The 18361-nt window shown below is 36.8% G+C and overlaps 2 protein-coding genes across 2 annotated transcripts; both read right to left on the bottom strand.

The window, feature by feature from the left end:
* Positions 1–13301: 13301 nt before the first annotated feature.
* LOC18034294 (cytochrome P450 CYP82D47) lies at positions 13302–17036 on the bottom strand. The gene is made up of 2 exons (XM_006423067.2): positions 15222–17036; positions 13302–14912 (listed from the first exon to the last, which is right to left on the bottom strand). The coding sequence occupies exons 1-2, from the start codon at positions 16173–16175 to the stop codon at positions 14292–14294; spliced, it is 1575 nt and encodes a 524-aa protein (XP_006423130.1). The 5' UTR covers positions 16176–17036; the 3' UTR covers positions 13302–14291.
* A 363-nt stretch (positions 17037–17399) lies between these two features.
* Positions 17400–18292, bottom strand: LOC18035166. Its single transcript, XM_006423064.2, has 2 exons — positions 18056–18292; positions 17400–17947 (listed from the first exon to the last, which is right to left on the bottom strand). The coding sequence occupies exon 2, from the start codon at positions 17925–17927 to the stop codon at positions 17550–17552; it is 378 nt and encodes a 125-aa protein (XP_006423127.1). The 5' UTR covers positions 17928–17947; positions 18056–18292; the 3' UTR covers positions 17400–17549.
* Positions 18293–18361: the final 69 nt, after the last annotated feature.

The following is an 18361-nucleotide window of genomic DNA, read 5'->3' as shown; positions in this document are numbered from 1 at the left end:
AATTAATTTCTTCTAATATTTGAGAATAGAAAATAATTTAAAAAGCTAAAAAGAAATAAGGGTTTAAGAAATTAACTTAGCTAAATTATATATTAATAGAAATTATTATGTGGGTGCACTTAAAAATTATTTACTTTTAAGTTATTTCATATAAAAATAAAATATGTATTAGTATAATAATGATTAGCAGGGGCTGGTGCGATATAATGAGGGGTATAAAATATTGTAGTGGGAGATAAAGGTTAATATATTCCACAAATGCAACTCGATAAGATTCATTTATTCCACAAATGTAGCCCGATAAGGTTTATATATTCTAAAAATGCAGCCCCACAAGGTTCATAATTCCACAAATACAGCATGATAAGATTCATATATTCTATAAATGCAGTCGGATAAGGTTCATATGTTCTACAAATGCACCTCGATAAGGTTCATATATTCCACAAATGCAGCCTGTCAAGTTTCATATATTCCACAAATGCAGCCTTGACATTTAAGCTGTCAATTTATCTAAAATCAATATATATCATTTATCTCTATAGTTTTCATAATAGCCAATAATCTCCTTAATAATATAATTTTATATTATGATTTTTATTTTTAAATATATTTTTATTCATATTTATTATAAATTAAATAAATTATATCAATAGAAATTAAAAAAAAATTTCAGTATTAAAAGAAGAAAATGTATGATTTAGGTGACGTTTGTTTTTTATCTGAAATCTAAATATACCCGAATTAATCTGAATTCTGAATAGAGCTGAATGTTTAAATCTAAATGACATGTTTGTTTTTTTGTCTGAATAGCTAAAAATAAATATTAAGTTGTTTGCTTGTTTAACTTAAAAAAAATCTGAAAACTAATATTTTTACATTTATACCCTTACAAATTATAATGTTAAACAAATAATAAACATCTCAAAGAATATAAATAAGGTGATAAATTATCATAACATAAATCATATTCAATTGAGTACAACTCTTTAATATTTTATATCATATATGTTAATCAATTGAGTACAACTTTTTAATATGCAGTAACCTATTCATGCTTCTGCTCGATGTTTTGTAAGTGCTGCTCGATATCTTGTAAGTGTTACTGTAGCTTTATTTCTTCAATATTTATTCCTCCTACAATATTCATTAGGTTATGCTCGCCACATGTTTGGTTTCCTACCCTTGGCTCTTACTTGTCACAGAGCATTCTATTGTTGGGCTCTAGGAAGTTTTGGTTTTCCTATGAATTTCTTCCGCTAAACCTTCTTCGCCTCTCTCTCAATTCGTGCAATACCACCATCAGGGCTTCCATTTGCCCTTCTATCCACTCTATCCTCTCATGTATGCTATATCGCACACTTTTTTTACTATCGCATATTAGTTATGCAACTCAAGAGGGTGGTGAATTGAGATTCTAAAAATTATTCAATACTAAATCGAAACTAGATGCAAATCTTAAATAAATTTGAAGCAATAATAAATAAACCAATCAAAATATAAAAAGATAAGAGAAGAGAGATTTAAACAATGAGATTTTTACGTGGTTCGACCAACCTCACCTATGTCTACACCTCTAAGTAAACCGAGCTTGAGGATTTCACTATCCAAGCCTCCCAAGGCTTCAAATGCTTACAATTGACTTCCAAGGTATTAATGGACCTTTACAACAAGAGATTATCCTCAATCTCTTAACCCAAGTGTATTCTGTTGAGTGTTAGAAAATGTATATTTATAAAAGAGAAAATCGTTATTTTACATTTCAAGTCTTACTAACACCCTTACTTTTATGTATTTAAGCTTCTTGTGATTTAATTACGTATGTTTTATTTTAATTAAGTATTTTATGTATTTTAGGGGCATCATGGTCATTTCACAATGAACGAGAAATCAGACGGCAGAACAGACATCACTTTTGAACTCAAGACAGTCGAAAACCTTAGGAGGCGTATAAAAGAAAAAATGTAACTGTTCACATGTACGACACTATTCACATGTACGATACTGTTCATGACACTGTTCATGACACTGTTCACACATACGGAATGATGACGTGGCATTGACCGATGATGCTGTGGCATTGACTGATGAGGTGTCACGATTCTACTGGACAAAATTTATATATACTGTTGATCGGTGACGTGGCAGCATGTTAGTGGACCAAAAATCGGGCGTATGGTACATACATATACACATGATTATTTTCAACCAAACTGCGTCACTATTCAAGCCGGTTGACTGTTCAAACTACGTGGTCAAACCGCGTACTGTTGACTGATGACGTGGCGCAATCCTGAGCATCCAAACTGTTTTTAATCCGATGACCATGATTTACACAATGTATCTATAAAAAAGGGGCCTCCCCCCCTAATTTGATATCTCTGAATTCATTTTTGAGCTCCATTTTCTATAATTTCTTCTCTATCTTGTATTTTCTACGTATTTTAATAAATTTTCATTTTACCACTAGTTCAATTATGAGTAGCTAATTTTCTTTCAAACTTGGGTTGAATGTGAAGTCTCAACATGTGCCATGAACTTTAATTGGTAAATTTACTTTCTCTTCCCCTCTAATTTTTGTGGATGTTTTGACTTTTCATCGACAAATAGTAATAATCTTGTCTAGATAACGCCCTGGTTTCACCGGCTCCTTAGTACAAAATTATTATTATTTGGCACGATAAGCCCTTAGCACCATATTGATTAGAGTGTGGTTCATGAGGTGTGGAATCCCCCATCATGATTTAATTGGCATTAATAAGAAATATTTAGCCCATGGTGCATGTTGATGCGGATCTAGATACCCAAGTGCTTCCATTATAATAGTTTCCACTTTAATTTAATTCCGCCATTCCAATTTAAATTTTAAGATATTCCAAATCATTTTCACCACAAATCCATCCACCCATTTAGAAAATTAATTCTACACACAATTAAAATCCACATCATCGTTGGATCGACACTTGTCACCATTAATCTATTGTACAATAGATTTCGTGCACTTGTGGGTTCAATAAAATTTGCACAACAAGTTTTTGGCGCCGTTGCCGAGGAGGTAAGTTATTTTAATTTGTAGACTTAATTTTTGTAAAAAAATTTCTTTTAGTTATTTTTCTTGTAATTTTTTTTATTTAAAAAAAAGAAAGAAAAAAGAGTGAATTTACATTTTGAGCTAAGAATTTTTTTTCTCTCTTCTTTAAAATTCTGTAATTTAATTTTCAAGTTATTTTTTTTGTTTATCTTATTAATTTATTTTTAGTTAATTTATTTCACGTATTTATTTTAGTGTGTTTTTATAGAAATGTTGTAACAGTGTGATAAGGTTAGTCATTCTTCTTTATTTTTATTTGTTTTGTTCCCATTTTTTGTGCTCTTTGCATGCATGGTCGAAAATCATTATTACCTAATCTTGAATCTATAGACCTTAAACTTGAAAAAACACTTCGCACACACAAACACGTTGTAATTAAAAATAAAAGTGAAATGGATTTGCAACAACAACAACCACCACAGGAGAGGCAATTTAAGGATTACTTCAGTCCTTTAACTAATTTGAGCACATCATGCATAAGATACCCAAATGTAGGTGCTAGAAGTTTTGAACTAAAATCTAGTGTGCTAAATTGTCTCCCAACATTCTATGGCCTAGAAAATGAGGACCCATATAATCATTTGAGTGATTTTCATGCTGTTTGTCAAACATTTAAATATGAGAATTTTTCAGATGATGATGTTAAACTTAGACTATTCCTATTTTCTTTAAAGGATAGAGTTCGTTCATGACTCAATATATTGCCTGCTAATAGCATTACATCATGGGAACAAATGGTAACAAAATTTTTGAATAAATATTTCCTAGTGCATAAAACCAATGCTATTCGCAGGGAAATTTCAGAGTTTACCTAGAAAGAAGACGAGCAGTTTTTCGAAACATGGGAGCGATTTAATGGGCTACTCTTGAAGTGTCCACATCACGGGTATGAGAAATGACACCAATGCCAATACTTTTTTGGAGGGATTATTGCCACATGTGCAATAATGGCAAATGACAACAAGTGGAGGAGAGCTAATGTCAAAAAGTGCATCAGAGATTTGGGAATTCTTCCAGCGACAAGCATATAATTCCCAACAACGGAGTCGATCGCTCAGGAACACTAAAAGAATTAAAGGAGTAAATGAGGTTTGCATTGGCGAGTCAAGTTCAGAAATTAAAGAAGTCAAAGCGATAATTGAAGGTCTTTCTCGACAAATAACATCATTAACGACTGCTAAATCAACAGAACCACATGACCATGACTCATACTCAGATCAAGCCAATGCCATATGTGTAATGAGAAAACCATCAAATTACAACCCATACTCCAACACATATAACCCTGGATGTAGAGACCATCCCAATTTTTCATGGTCTCAAGGATTCCAACAGAATGGACCAGTAGCTCCAGCTCCACCAATGCAACCAATTCCTCAAATTCCTCAAGCCTCTCAGCCACCATTTAGACCATACAATCAGAACCTAAACTACTCTCAACCCAGACAATGAGAGGATGCATTCTAGAATTTCAAGAATATTACTCACTCTACGATTGAGCAACAGAACCGCACCATTGATGGACTACGAAATGAGATGAGAGCAGGCTTCAACTCACAAGCCCAATCAGTTTCAAGCCTTGAGAAGATGGTGGGGCAACTTGCTTCTTCAGTTCAGACCTTGGCAATGACTGTTGAGAAATATAAATTTCCAAGTCAACTAGTGCCTAATCCTAAAGGAGTACATGAAGTAAGTACCAATTCACCACAACAGCATGGAGAGGTCAAAGCAGTCATGACCGTCCGAAAAGGAAAAAAAATCGACAACAAAGTGGAGATGCCGGTGACAAAAGAAAATCAAATTGTACTTGTAAATGTTGAGGACTCACCATCGGAAGAGAAAGAAGAAACCAACCCACAAGAATATGTTCCCAAAGCTCCATTTCCTCAGAGGTTAGCTAAAGGAAAGAAAGGAAAATCCACATGTGAGATTCTTGAAATCTTCAAACAAGTAAGTGTTAACATCCCTTTACTTGATGCTATAAAAAAAGTTCCATCTTATGCCAAGTTTCTTAAAGACCTTTGTACTAAAAAGAGAAACATTCACGTTCAAAAGAAGATTTTTTTTAACAGAAAATGTTAGTTCTATACTCCAACACAAAATTCCTCTAAAATACAAAGACCCAGGCTCCCCCACTATCTCATGTAGTATAGGGAACCACACAATTGAGAATGCTTTGTTGGATTTAGGAGCTAGTGTAAATCTGTTGCCTTATTCAGTATTTGTGAAACTTGGACTTGGAGAATTACACCCAACTCCAGTGGTGTTACAGCTTGTAGATCGGTCCACGAAAATACCTCGTGGTATTGTGGATGACGTACTTATCCAGGTAGACAAGTTTTATTTTCCTGTTGATTTCATTGTAATTGACACTCAACCAATCCAGGATTCAAGGAAGCACATCCTCATTATCCTCGCCCGACCTTTCTTGGCAACTGCCGATGCTCACATTCAATGCAGAACTGGAAATATGCAGTTGTCCTTTGACAACATGACTATGGAGCTAAACATCTTCAACATTGCCAAACAACCTCACAATGCAGGTGATGAAATTGCTGACGTGGATTTAATAGAAGAAATTGTTGATAATACTTTTCTTTCAAACCTTAGTGATGATCCTTTACAAACATGTTTAACTCACTTTGGTTTTGATTTTGATATTGACAGATCGGTCGATGAGGTCAATGTTCTACTTGACTCAACACCATCCATGGACACTAATAAATGGAAGTCAAGAGTTGAACAACTAGTACAATAGAGAAGAAACTCATCCATCATCATAATCACCACCGAAACTTGAGCTCAAACCATTACCTAACACATTAGAATATGCATTTTTTGGAGAAGAAAGTACTATACTAGTAATCATCTCATCATCCCTAAATGACGAACAAAAAGGTAAGTTGTTGGATGTTTTAAAAGAGCACAAATGAGCATTAGGATGGACCATAGCAGACATAAAATGTATAAACCCAGTAGACTGCATGCATTACATTCACCTTGATGAAAATACTAAACCTACTAGGGAAATGCAACGTCGGTTAAATCCTAACATGAAAGAAGTTATTGGAACTGAAGTCCTTAAGCTATTAGATGCAGGTATCATTTATCCCATTTCTGATAGTTCATGGGTCAGTCATGTACAAGTTGTCCCCAAAAAGTCAGGAGTCACAGTAATTACGAATGCCGATAATGAATTGATACCCACTAGAGTAATTACAGGATAGCGTGTATGCATTGATTATAGAAAGTTGAATTCTGTCACACGTAAAGATCATTTTCCTTTACCATTTATCGATCAAATGCTTGATAGATTAGCAGACCATGAATTTTATTGTTTTCTAGATGGTTACTCAGGATATAATCAGATTCCTATAGCACCAAAAGATCAAGAGAAAACTACATTCACTTGCCTTTTTGGCTCTTTTGCATATATGAGGATGTCATTTGGATTATGTAATGCACCTGTTATATTTCAGCGATGCATGTTGAGCATTTTTTCTGATATAGTTGAACGATTTCTTGAAATCTTTATGGATGATTTTTCTGTCTTTGGTGATTCATTTGATCAATGTTTACATCATCTAACATTAGTTGTGCAGAGATGTATCGAGAAGAACTTAGTCTTAAATTAGGAGAATTGTCATTTTATGGTAAAATAAGGTATTGTTCTCGGTCACATCATTTCGAGCAAAGGTATTGAGGTTAATAAAACCAATGTGGATCTCATTTCCAATCTTCCTCCACCTAAAACAGTCAGATAAATAAGATCTTTCCTTGGGCATGTTAGTTTTTATAGACATTTCATTAAAGATTTTAGCAAAGTTTCTAGACCCTTATGCAATTTACTTGCTAAGGATGTACTTTTTATCTTTGATGATTTATGTCTTGTACCATTTGAAAAACTAAAGCAATTGTTGACATTATCACCCATTATTCAGCCCCCAAATTGGAGCTTACTATTCGAGCTCATGTGTGATGCATCTGATTATGCAGTAGGAGTAGTTTTAGGATAAATAGTTGATCGAATTCCCCATGTTATTTACTATGCTATTATGACATTGAATGATGCACAGTTGAACTATTTAACTACTGAAAAAAAAATGTTAGTAGTAGTGTTTGCATTAGAGAAATTTCGATATTATCTCATTGGTTGTAAAATAATTATATTCACAGATCATACTGCTCTTAAATATCTTCTCACAAAGAAAGATGCAAAAGCTAGGCTAATTCGTTGGGTGTTACTTTTGCAGGAGTTCAACTTAGAATTTAAAGATAAGAAAGACACAAAGAATGTTGTGGCTGACCATCTTTCTCGTCTCCATTTTGACACAATTACAGAACCATTAACATTGAATGAGTCATTTCCAGATGAACAATTGATGAGTGTGGAAGTATTACCATGGTATGCTGACATCGTGAATTATCTTGTTACAAGTCAACTTCCAGAGCATTGGACCAAGCAAGACAAAGTCAAATGTTTTACGGAAATAAAGAATTTCTTTTGGGATGACCCTTATTTGTTCAAGTATTGTGCAGATCAAATTATTAGACGATGTGTCCCAGAAAGTGAAATTCAGAATATCATTTCATTCTGCCATGAACAAGCTTGTGGATGCCATTTTAGTTCTAAGAAAACAGATACAAAAGTTTTACAATGTGGTTTTTATTGGCCAACTATATTTCGAGATGCTTACATTTTCTGTTCTTCATGTGATAGATGTCAACGAATGAGGAGCATTACGCGAAGGAATATGATGTCACTAAACCCAATTTTAGTGGTCGAGATTTTTTATGTATGAGGTATCGACTTCATGGGACCCTTTCCTTCTTCTTTTGGTCACCAATACATATTGGTTGCTGTTGATTACGTATCGAAATGGATAGAAGCAATTCCATATACAACCAATGATCACAAGGTGGTGATAGGATTTTTGAAAAGCAACATTATTTCACGCTTTGGATTCCCTCGAGTAATAATCAGTGATGGTGGTGCCCACTTTTGTAACAAAGCATTCAAGGTTCTTTTGACGAAATATTCAATCACTCACAAAGTGGCGACCTCATATCATCCGCAAACCAGTGGCCAAGTTGAAATCTCCAATCGAGAAATAAAGCACATATTAGAAAAAACAGTGAGACCAGACAGAAAAGATTGGTCATTAAGACTCGATGATGCATTATGGGCATATAGAACGGCTTTCAAGACCCTGATTGGGATGTCACCATACAGGCTAGTGTATGGAAAAACTTACCACCTATCTGTGGAACTCGAGCATCGTGCATACTAGGCCATCAAAAAATTCAACTTTGACATGCAGCAAGCTAGCTCAGAAAGAAGATTACAGCTGGTAGAACTTGAAGAAATTTACAATGATGCATATGAAAATGCCAAGATTTACAAGCAGCGAATGAAAGTCTTTCATGACAAGCAAATTATGAGAAAATCTTTCACTCCAGGTCAGAAAGTGCTTTTATTCAATTCTCGCTTACACATATTCCCAAGTAAGTTACGCTCTCGATGGTTTGGCCTCTTTATTGTTCACACTGTTTTTCCACATGGGGTAATTGAAATTAAGGAGCCAAAGAACAATGTCACTTTTAAAGTTAATGTTCAAAGATTAAAGCCATATCTAGAGTACCAACCACATGGAGAGGACACCGAAATAAATTTGAGTGACCCACTAGATTTAAATTGAGTTTTTTTTTTCTTTTCGGTGATTTGATTTTTTTTCTTTCTTTTTACTATTCTTTTGCTAATTGAAATTATTTTTGCATAAGTGTGTTTGTTTAACCATTAAGTTTTCTCTTATCATTGTTAATCATGAGTGTCATAGTTAAACAGTTCCTCCTGGACATTCTTAGACCACTTCAACGTGTAAAATCTCATCTCAAAAGACATATTCGATTTTGTAAAACACATCGTATTTGGGCTCTGCAACCACCATAGTTAGTATCCCATGTTGAGGATTTAAAAAGCCAACTCAGAGATATTGAGAGAGGTGTCTACAACATCCAGTGGCAGCTTGAGGTAAATTTAATAAGAAGACGATTGTAATTTTTCTTTATGTGTTTTAGTTTGTTTTTCTTTGTTTTTGTGCTTTAGTTTGTTACCCCGGTGAAGTGGCGGATAACGGTACTCCGTGACAATCAAGTCGGTAACTTCAGTTTCCCATAATAACTGATATTCTGAGGCTAAGGTATGGACAGAAACGAGATTCTAGTGAAGATTCACAATCGATTCCCTTCACTTCCTTAGAATGCCCTCCTTACAATCTATAAAGCTCGATCCGAACACATGTGATTGCTCATGAGGAATAACATACCTGCTGACATCCGTTGGTTAATCGAGGCTAAAGTACGATTGGCAGGTGAGTTACCTCCAAAATTTATTGCATACATGCCTGGTTGTGGTAAAGGAAATTATGTAAGAAAACGAAGAGCTCAAAAAATTTCTGTTGCTTGTCATAAGTGTGCCAGAATGAGTTGCGATAAAAAACATGTTCTTTAGGAATGGTGTCTGATAACAAGGAAGATAAGATTCAATTCATTAGGGATGGGTTGAATAAAGAGTCATTGGATGATATCATTTTGTCTCTTTAAACACATCACAGTGGATATGTGCAAGAAGCGATTCTCCAGTTATGGTCATTATTCCAGAAAGAGCATGCACGATATAGTCTCGGGAATCTGAGTCGAAGATGGTTGAATATGGTGATGACTGAATATGGAGTGTAGTTACTCTAGAAACGCATCTTCTTTGTTAAAAAAAAATAAAAAAAATTCCATTTTTTCTTTATTAAGCTTTGATATTCATTTTTTTAACTTCTTCTTTTTAATTTCTCCTTTATAAATATACAATTTCAAATTTTTGAGTCAAAAATGGCTGAATATAGAGTGTAATGCGTCTAGAAACACATCTTCTTAATATTGGATGACATGATGAATTTCAAATTTTAGTATTTGCATTATCTTTGGTCTTAAGTGATTTTACGCCATGTTTGCTACTCTACATGTTGATGTCGGAGACAAATATGAGTTGCTTAAAGGAATGAACATGTCATAATAAATACTAAGTGAGTCATTTTTCTTGGAGAGTAACCCTTTTTACCCATTCGTCATACAGCTTAGCAGTTTATTATTTTATACACGATCTTTAGATTTCTTTTGAGTTAACCCTTAAAAAAAATTGTAAAATTAAAAAAAAAAGAAAAAAATGTGTGTTGCTACATCTAGAGGCCCATCTAACTAGTAAATATGGAAGAGTATTTAGAGCCCTAAAAGATGATGAAAAGACCATCTTTGACCCGTTTGAGCCTTTATAGCCATCCCTTTTGTGAAAAATCCATATCTCGCTACATAAGTTGTCTTTGGCTCATCGTCCTTCACAATCCGCACTTTGTAGTATCCTGACCTAAGGTCAAGCTTGGAGAAGTACTTGAACAGTCCAAGTTGGTCGAACAAGTCCGCAATTAGTGGGATGAGATACTTGTTCTTCACAGTCAGCTTTTTGAGGGCTCGGTAGTCGATACACAGTCGAAGTGAGACATCATGCTTCCGTTGGAACAGCACCGGTGCCCCATATGTTGCCTTCGAAGGTTGGATATATCCTGCATCCAGCTGCTCTTTGATTTGCCTCCACAACTCCTCTAACTCCTATAGAGACATGAAGTATAGTGCTTTCATAAACGATTTGGCACTCAACTCCAACTCAATCTTATGGTCTACCTCCATCATGGCGACAACTATTTTGGCAACTCGGGTGACATCACATCTTTATACTCCTCAAGGACTTGGGCTATTGCCTCTGGTATGGGCTCCATGGCCATAACGTCCTTCCCGTCATGCTGCTTGCAACCCTTGTTGATTTGCATTACGAAAAGTTGGCCTGGTGGTATGGTCGTGCTCACTTTCGGGACTAAGCATAGGGCTCCCTCTAGGATGCACATTGAGTTGTACCTCAGAAATGGCACCGCATTGAATTGTCTTAAAAATTTCATGCCCAAAACAAGCGTGAAGTCATCCAAAGGTACAACGGAAAAGTGAGTCTTACCTCACCAAGGGCCTAGGTGTAGCTCCACATCATGTGCTACCTCGTAGAGTGGTTTGGCCTCCAAATTCACTGTCTTCAGCCAGCCATCTGTTTTCTCGACCTTAAGTCCAAGTCGCTTGGCCTTATCCACCTTGATGAAGTTGTGGGACACTCCCCGTGTTAATCAAGACATGAGCTCGTTTCCCATTGATTGTGGCCTCGATGTGCATGAACGACTTGTCCTGCACCTTTGCTAGAATTGGCTTGGTATTCAACGTATTGAAGAGTTGAAGACAGCCTATGTTTGCAGCATCGACTAGTGGTGCCTCTGGTTGCTTCTCCCTAGTCTTGCTAAACATGGTGTTGAAAGCCTTATTGTGTTTGCGTTTGGCATCATTCTTGCCATCTTTCAGGCCATCCCTCAAGCCATCCTTCTTTTATGGCTTATCATTGCCATCGTGGTGTTGCGACTTATCTCCCTTTGCTTCCCCATCTTTGCCATGTTGGGGTTTATTATCCTTCTTCGGTTTGGACAACTCACCCTTCTGAAACTCCACAAGTGTGTCCGCCTCAATGAGGGCTATAGAGATGTCATTCACTTGGCGCCGGTGTAACTTATATTGTGCCCACGGTTGGAGTCCCCCCATGAAATTGAACAACAAGTCATCCGTGTTCATGTTGTCAATTTGGAGTATGAGCTTAGAGAAATCATCAACATACTTCGAGATGGACATCCTATGCTTCAACTCTCGCATCTTTTTGCGAGCCTCACACGTCACATTCCCCGAATAGAATTACTTCTTGAGCTCGCACTTCAGCAAGTCCCATGTGTTGATGATGCACGTCCCGCGCACAATCTCTGCATGCTTCCACTGCCATCAAGCAATCACGTGGTCCTCAAGATACCCCTTCGCAATGTTCACATTCTCTTGCTCACTTTGGCATTGCGCCACCACATCTTGGCTCAGGTTGCCCATCCATTCCCCAAATTCATCCATTTCTGCTCAAAGATCTCGAGGTGTTCCTTAATCTCATAGACGACAACCTCCCCACGGACAACCCGATTCTCCATGGCGTTGAGCAAGTCCATGAACTTCTCCTTGTTGTTTTTCCCTTTTTTTTCCCATTGGGGTTAGGCTCCCTCACCCTTTGGTCATCATGAGTGAGTTCCGACATCATTCTTTTCGAACAACGCAATTATCCCACGAGTGTTGACAGCTCTGATACCATCACGACTCGGTTATATCCCACGTTGTGCCGTGCGGCCTTAGGTGCTAAATTCGCACTCTCTTGTCCCTAAGTCAGCCTTACACTCAAATCTGCTGCTGGATTCGAAAACTGGAAAGTGTATTCACTCAAAATCACACAAGATGGAGAAAAGGACTTGTATTGCTTGATGAAATGCTTACAATGCTTGGTATTGTGTTGCTTGTTATGTGTTGTGTGTATTGGCCAAATGAAGCCCCCTCTTATGTATAGAGTACAAGAGAGTGGATTAATGCTCAACTACTATCTACCACCTACCCATAATAAGTACATGAGAAATATCTACACACTACATGAGTCTAGAATCATCCATGGGCTAGGCCATGCTACTTGGAGGCTTGGGCCATGACAACAGGCACTTTCTTGCAAAATCACCTACATTCATAGAAAAGATTAGAGGGATGTTAAAGGTTTCTTCGGCGTGAACTCTTTGAGCTCAAGTTAGTTATTTGGGATTTTGGAAAAACTTGTCCCTCAACTCAAGTATTGCTTCTGAATAAAAAAGCTTTGTTAAAAATCTCAAGAAAGCTAGAAAAATCTTAGAGAGAGTGTGTGTCTTCAATGGTGGAAAGAGATAAAGAAATACTTGTCTAGTTTGAATTTTCAGGGGTTTTTATAAAGATCCGAAACCCACGACCTTGGATTGAAGGAATAGTCATTAGTGGATTAAGTTCGCGTCATGATCTCAGAGGAGATCAGCGAGTTGATTTTTGACCAAGTCTTTAGGTTGACTTGGTCTAAGCCTCTTCTCAGATGACTTGCACAAGCAAACTTGTAACGAAACATGCTCGCTTCAACTAATTAACTCGAGGAAGTCACTTGCGAGCTCCATCCAACATATCTTGAGGAGGCCTTTCGCTATCCTATGATTCATGCAAAGACGCACGCAATTGTGCTCTGTCACTTATTCCTCAAACAGGTGTCATGCCTATAATTCTTCGTATAGCATATATTTCTTTCATCTCATACACCAATCACCTTGAGCTGCCACATCTATCTCCACAATTTTATCTAGAACATAAAAGAAAACAAGAACCCCAAAGAATTGAAGATCAAGTTGCTTTCCAACCTAGGTCCTGAATATGAATAATTCAAATTAGAAAAGTAGTTATAAATTGACCTTACTTACCAATCTTGTGGATCATTTGATCCAATTTAATTTTCTGTGCATTCTCCACTCTTTTGTATTAGAGCACAGGAATATTATTCCTGTGCTAAATAAGGCATGGGTTTTTTTGCACAAAAGAACACCACTTGTGCAAGTTGTGACGTAACCCTATTAGGAAAATTAGGACCACGTTTTAGTAGAAAGATGGTATGTTAATGCAAGTTCTTGTCTTATTCTACTAGCTATATATTGCAGATTTTTCAACCCCAAGACGATGCAGATGAACAACAAGCCTTTACAACAATTTCTTCACGGAACTTCTATGTTGAAATACATGGCTAAAAGATGATTCTCAACTTCTTCCACATCTTTGATTACTTGCCGCAGGCTGCAGCAAAATGATAGGCCAGGTGCAAAAAATTTTATCTCCGAAAGCAAATATTATAGTTGCTGCAATTTTGTGGGTTATGTCACATAGTCACAACGTTATCTTTCTCCTGAATAAATGAGAGAAATTAAATAAAAAAAAGTCATTCCATTCTTTGTAAATGACATTTTCTGCTTGTGCCCACAGAATTGTTCCAATGTTGGTGATTAGTACAGTAATTATTCATCTTGCTTTATTCGTTAATGATACATAATCAGTTATCTATAAGAGGTCGGCTTTTATGGGCAAGAGTTTAGTTATCAATATAATAGTAACTGAAAGCAGTTCACAGACCTGACACTGTTACTAGAGTGAGTACCAAAGAGCATTTAGAGACAGAAACTATTATCTTCTTGCTTTTAAGTACTCAAATAACATTGGAAGGCACCCGTGGGGTAAGGGTAACCTCCAATGGTGTTGCTTTAGGGACAGTGATCCCAGGGCTTCCACTCATATCAACTAATGTGTCTGAGACCGTCCCTAAGCTGAATGCATGGAGCAGGCGTGCCAATGTCAAGTGCTGAACCTGAAGAGCAAATGAGATCCCTGGACACTTCCTTCTACCAGAGCCAAATGGTAAAAATTCAAAATCCTGACCATTAACATCCAACTTGGCATTTTCATTTAGGAATCTATCAGGTATAAATTCTGACGGGTTTGCCCAAATGCTGGGATCACGATGCATCTTCCACAAGTTAACTATAAGCCGTGTGCCTGCTGGGATGTGGAAACCATCAATGGTGCAATCCTCCATGGCCTCACGTGGAGCTGAAAGTGGTAGCGGAGGGCATAATCTTAATGTTTCTTTGACAATTGCTTGTAAGTATATCAGGTTCTTAATATCAGATTCCTCAACTTGCCGATTCTTTCCAACATGGATGTCGAGCTCATCTTGTGCCTTTTTTAGTACATGCCGGTTGTTCAATAGAAGAGATAGTGCCCATGTAATTGTGGTCACTGTGGTATCATTGCCACCTGATATTAGGCTCTGCAAAATGAACAAGAGTACACAGAGAGATGGTCACTTAAATAGTTATCATTCCAGTAATCTGTAGTTACTGATAGATGATGAGCAGATGGATTTCATTGGCTTTCCTATATCACCTTTTATTTTAATTTAGCTTTTGCCAAAAGAAACAAAAAATCAATCGTCATATTCTCAACAGTTTTCAGGAGAGATCAGACCCTAGCCAAATTAAGTTTAATTTTTCTAATGCTTTTGCATCTTCATCGTAGACAGTAGTTAATTTCTCTCTTATCTGTGTAAATCTATGTTGCAGAATTCCCAGGGACTTACCAAGCACGTGGCCTTAATGACAGTATCGGCATCCTCAGGAGAAGTCTTGCCATCATCCATGACAGACAGCATGACATCAATGAAGTCTTCCTCATCCTTGTTGATGCTCCCGTTGAGCCTCTTATGACGATGCTCTTGCACCAGCCTACCAAACACATCATCCAACTCCTTTGCTGTTCTCTTCATTTGACCTGTGTATCCCTTTACAATATCCAACCAACCAAGAAATGGAATGTTATCTGAGGCCAAGAATAGCCCTAATAGATATAAGAAATCACCCAAGGCCTTCTGAAATCTTTTTGATTCCTGATCATCAGCATTGGTTTCACTACGATAATATCTTTTACCAGCAATCATTCTGACTATAATATTCATTGCCAAGTCCTTAAACCTTTCCTTCATCTCAACAGCAACATGACCCCCATTTTTGGCACATTGTTCGTGTAGCTCTTTGATAAAGACTTTGACTTCAGTGTCACGAACATGCTTGAGCAACTCAAGCCGATGATTTGAGAGAAGTTGGACTGTGGAAAGTTTTCTAACTTCTCGCCAATATGATCCGTAAGGAGCAAAGCCAATCATGGCATGGTCATAACCCATAAGCTTCACAGCTAAGGATTTTGGACGTGTGGAGAAGAGCTTGTCATTGGTGGTGAAACATTCTTTTGTCACTTCCCAGCTGCTAATCACAAGTGCTCGATGAATTCCAAGGTGGATCAAGAAGGCTTTTCCATACTTATCAGCCATTTCCCCAAGTGTTTGATGTATTAGCTGGTTTGATCCTGCCAGGAGATGAAGGTGACCGACACAAGGCCATGCCCCTGCCGCTTCTGGTGGCTTCCTGCCTCCTTTCTTGTTCCTTTTGGCATTGCTTGTAGCCGCATAGACACAGATAATTGAAAAAATAAGAGCACAAAAGGCTACGATTTCTTGCAGATGAAGGGAGAATCCCATTGTTTTTCAGTATTAGAGAAACTAGATCTGTAATTCCGTATTGAAGACTCTTTGTACATTCAAATATGCTTATGTCCCAATCTGTTTATCGGACTAGAATTATAAAACATTGTAGCGGGAGACAAGGTTCAGAGAGTTCACAAATGCAGCCTGATAAGGTTCAGATATTCCACCAATTCTGCCCAAAAAAGATTATGTGGAAAGAGTATGGAGCATGTAATAACAACAATTACTGCACGGAACATCTGATAAGTGATAACTATCAAGAAGGCAACTACAATTGAGCTTCTGGTAAGACTCTGTCAACACAAACCAAAAATTAAAAAAGAATACAACTCTTTAATAATTGTCGTTGCTGGCATAAGCAGATTGTACTCTTTTCAAGAGCTTTTGACCTTTTGATCTTTAAATTATTCAATAAATCTTTGGTTGCTACAGTGAAGCAAAGTCTGTGGGCTATCTATGAAGTCTTACAGTTAACATGCTCTTTAATCAAAGAAAATAAATTAATAAAGAATAAAAGCCACTCCATTCGTTGTACCTTCATTCTCTCCAATTGCAGGATGAAGACGATCTTGCAAAATGGTTATTGAGGCATCAACATCAAGCATAAGTGGATCATACAAAAATCCATTGTTCCCCTAAGACTCAGTGTGCTATAACTTTGCCCATTCAAGTTGAAATGGGTTTGGTCTAATATTTTTAAATCACAAAGATGGTCTAGGTTACAAGGAAATTAGAGAAATAGAAGGATCACTAGCTATCAAATTGAAGAAAAATATTTCAGGAGTGAAAATCAAATCCCTTCTTGGATTTGATGTGAGCAAAGTTCGAAATTCAAACTTTTAGTCTGTCGAAAAATATTTTATCGGTTAAACCACCTAGTCTGTGATATAATTTGAGAACTAATTAAAATCCTGCAGATATGGTGTCGTGTCTATAATTCTTTCATCTCATACACCAATCACCTTGAGCTGCCACGTCTATTTCCACAATTTTATCTAAAATATAAAAGAAAATAAGAACCGCCAAGAATGGAAGATGAAGTTGCTTTGCTATCTAAGTCTCTGACTATGAATAGTTCAAATTAGAAAAGTAGTTATAAATTGACTTTATTAACCAATCTTATGGATCATTTGATCCAATTTAATTATCTAAAAAATGTCTATCAAGCAATCAACAATTGCCATTTTTATTAAGTTTACCATGTCAAAAAACAAATTCTTGAACCAAACTCAGTTTTTCTATTTGCCAGTCTGGTGTAGAAATCCAAAACAATCAAGTTCTACATCAATTGAAGAAAATTGTAAAACATACAAACTTGATATAAAAGAATACACAATAAAGCAGCAGCAGCTAAAGTTTCTGCATTTCTCACTCAGACTCCTCAACAGAAGCTTCAATTCGGAGAAGAACAAATCCTACAGCCACTCCAACAAGAACGAGGCCATTCATGATTGCTGCAATCCTGAAAATTTCACTTGCTGCATTGCATGTAGAAGTTAGCACACCGCCACTTTGACCTTTGCCTTTCCCTGGAGCTCTCACTGAGCTCACAATCTTTGCAAAAGCCTGCTCAGTTGACACTGGCATGCCTAATGAGGTGAGACTGTTTTGTGCTTTCAGCCCACCAAAAGAGTTGAGTCCTGTAATGTAATTCACTTTCACACTTCTTCTCCTCCTGCATGAGCCTGCAGCAGCAGTGGCAGAAATGAATGTTGCCGGAGAAAGTGTAGCTGAGGCTGTTGCCATTATTGACCTTCACCCACAACCTATAATAGTCAAAAAAACAAACGCGAAAAGATTGTAAGTGATATTAGATATGTAAGTTGAATTTTATTTACATGTACTAGAGAACTTGAGAAGTTCAATTAATTCACCTGTTTGTGTTTGATATTTCTGTGTTTCTTTCTATTCGGGTAATTACAGAGATAATGGAAGGCAAAGGCAATGGAAATGAAAAATTTGTATGCGAGGGAGAGGATAAGGTGCCAGGTGGGGAGGGGATGGTTGGTTGACAAGAAGATTAGATGACTCTGAAACTTTAAATATTGGCCAAGAAAAATGAGACACTGAACTTGCCAATAGAGACTGACCAGTGACCACTAGTTTGAGCGATATCATTTTATCATCTTGAGGTCCCATATTGTGGTGAACAAATCAGGACCGTTGGGTTATAACATTGT

The sequence above is a fragment of the Citrus clementina genome, unplaced genomic scaffold (assembly GCF_000493195.1).
Source record: "Citrus clementina cultivar Clemenules unplaced genomic scaffold, Citrus_clementina_v1.0 scaffold_8, whole genome shotgun sequence".
Taxonomy (NCBI): domain Eukaryota; kingdom Viridiplantae; phylum Streptophyta; class Magnoliopsida; order Sapindales; family Rutaceae; genus Citrus; species Citrus x clementina.
Note: the sequence above shows the minus strand (reverse complement) of the source record. Positions and strands in the feature narration are given on the sequence as shown.

What these genes read in the sequence shown, in the direction of transcription:
- LOC18035166 (XM_006423064.2), bottom strand. Translation starts at nt 17,927, where the DNA reads ATGGCAACAGCCTCAGCTACACTTTCTCCGGCAACATTCATTTCTGCC.
- LOC18034294 (XM_006423067.2), bottom strand. Translation starts at nt 16,175, where the DNA reads ATGGGATTCTCCCTTCATCTGCAAGAAATCGTAGCCTTTTGTGCTCTT. An exon ending in TCATTAAGGCCACGTGCTTG is followed by an intron (nt 14,913 to 15,221) that starts GTAAGTCCCTGG and finishes TTCATTTTGCAG; the next exon opens with AGCCTAATATCAGGTGGCAA.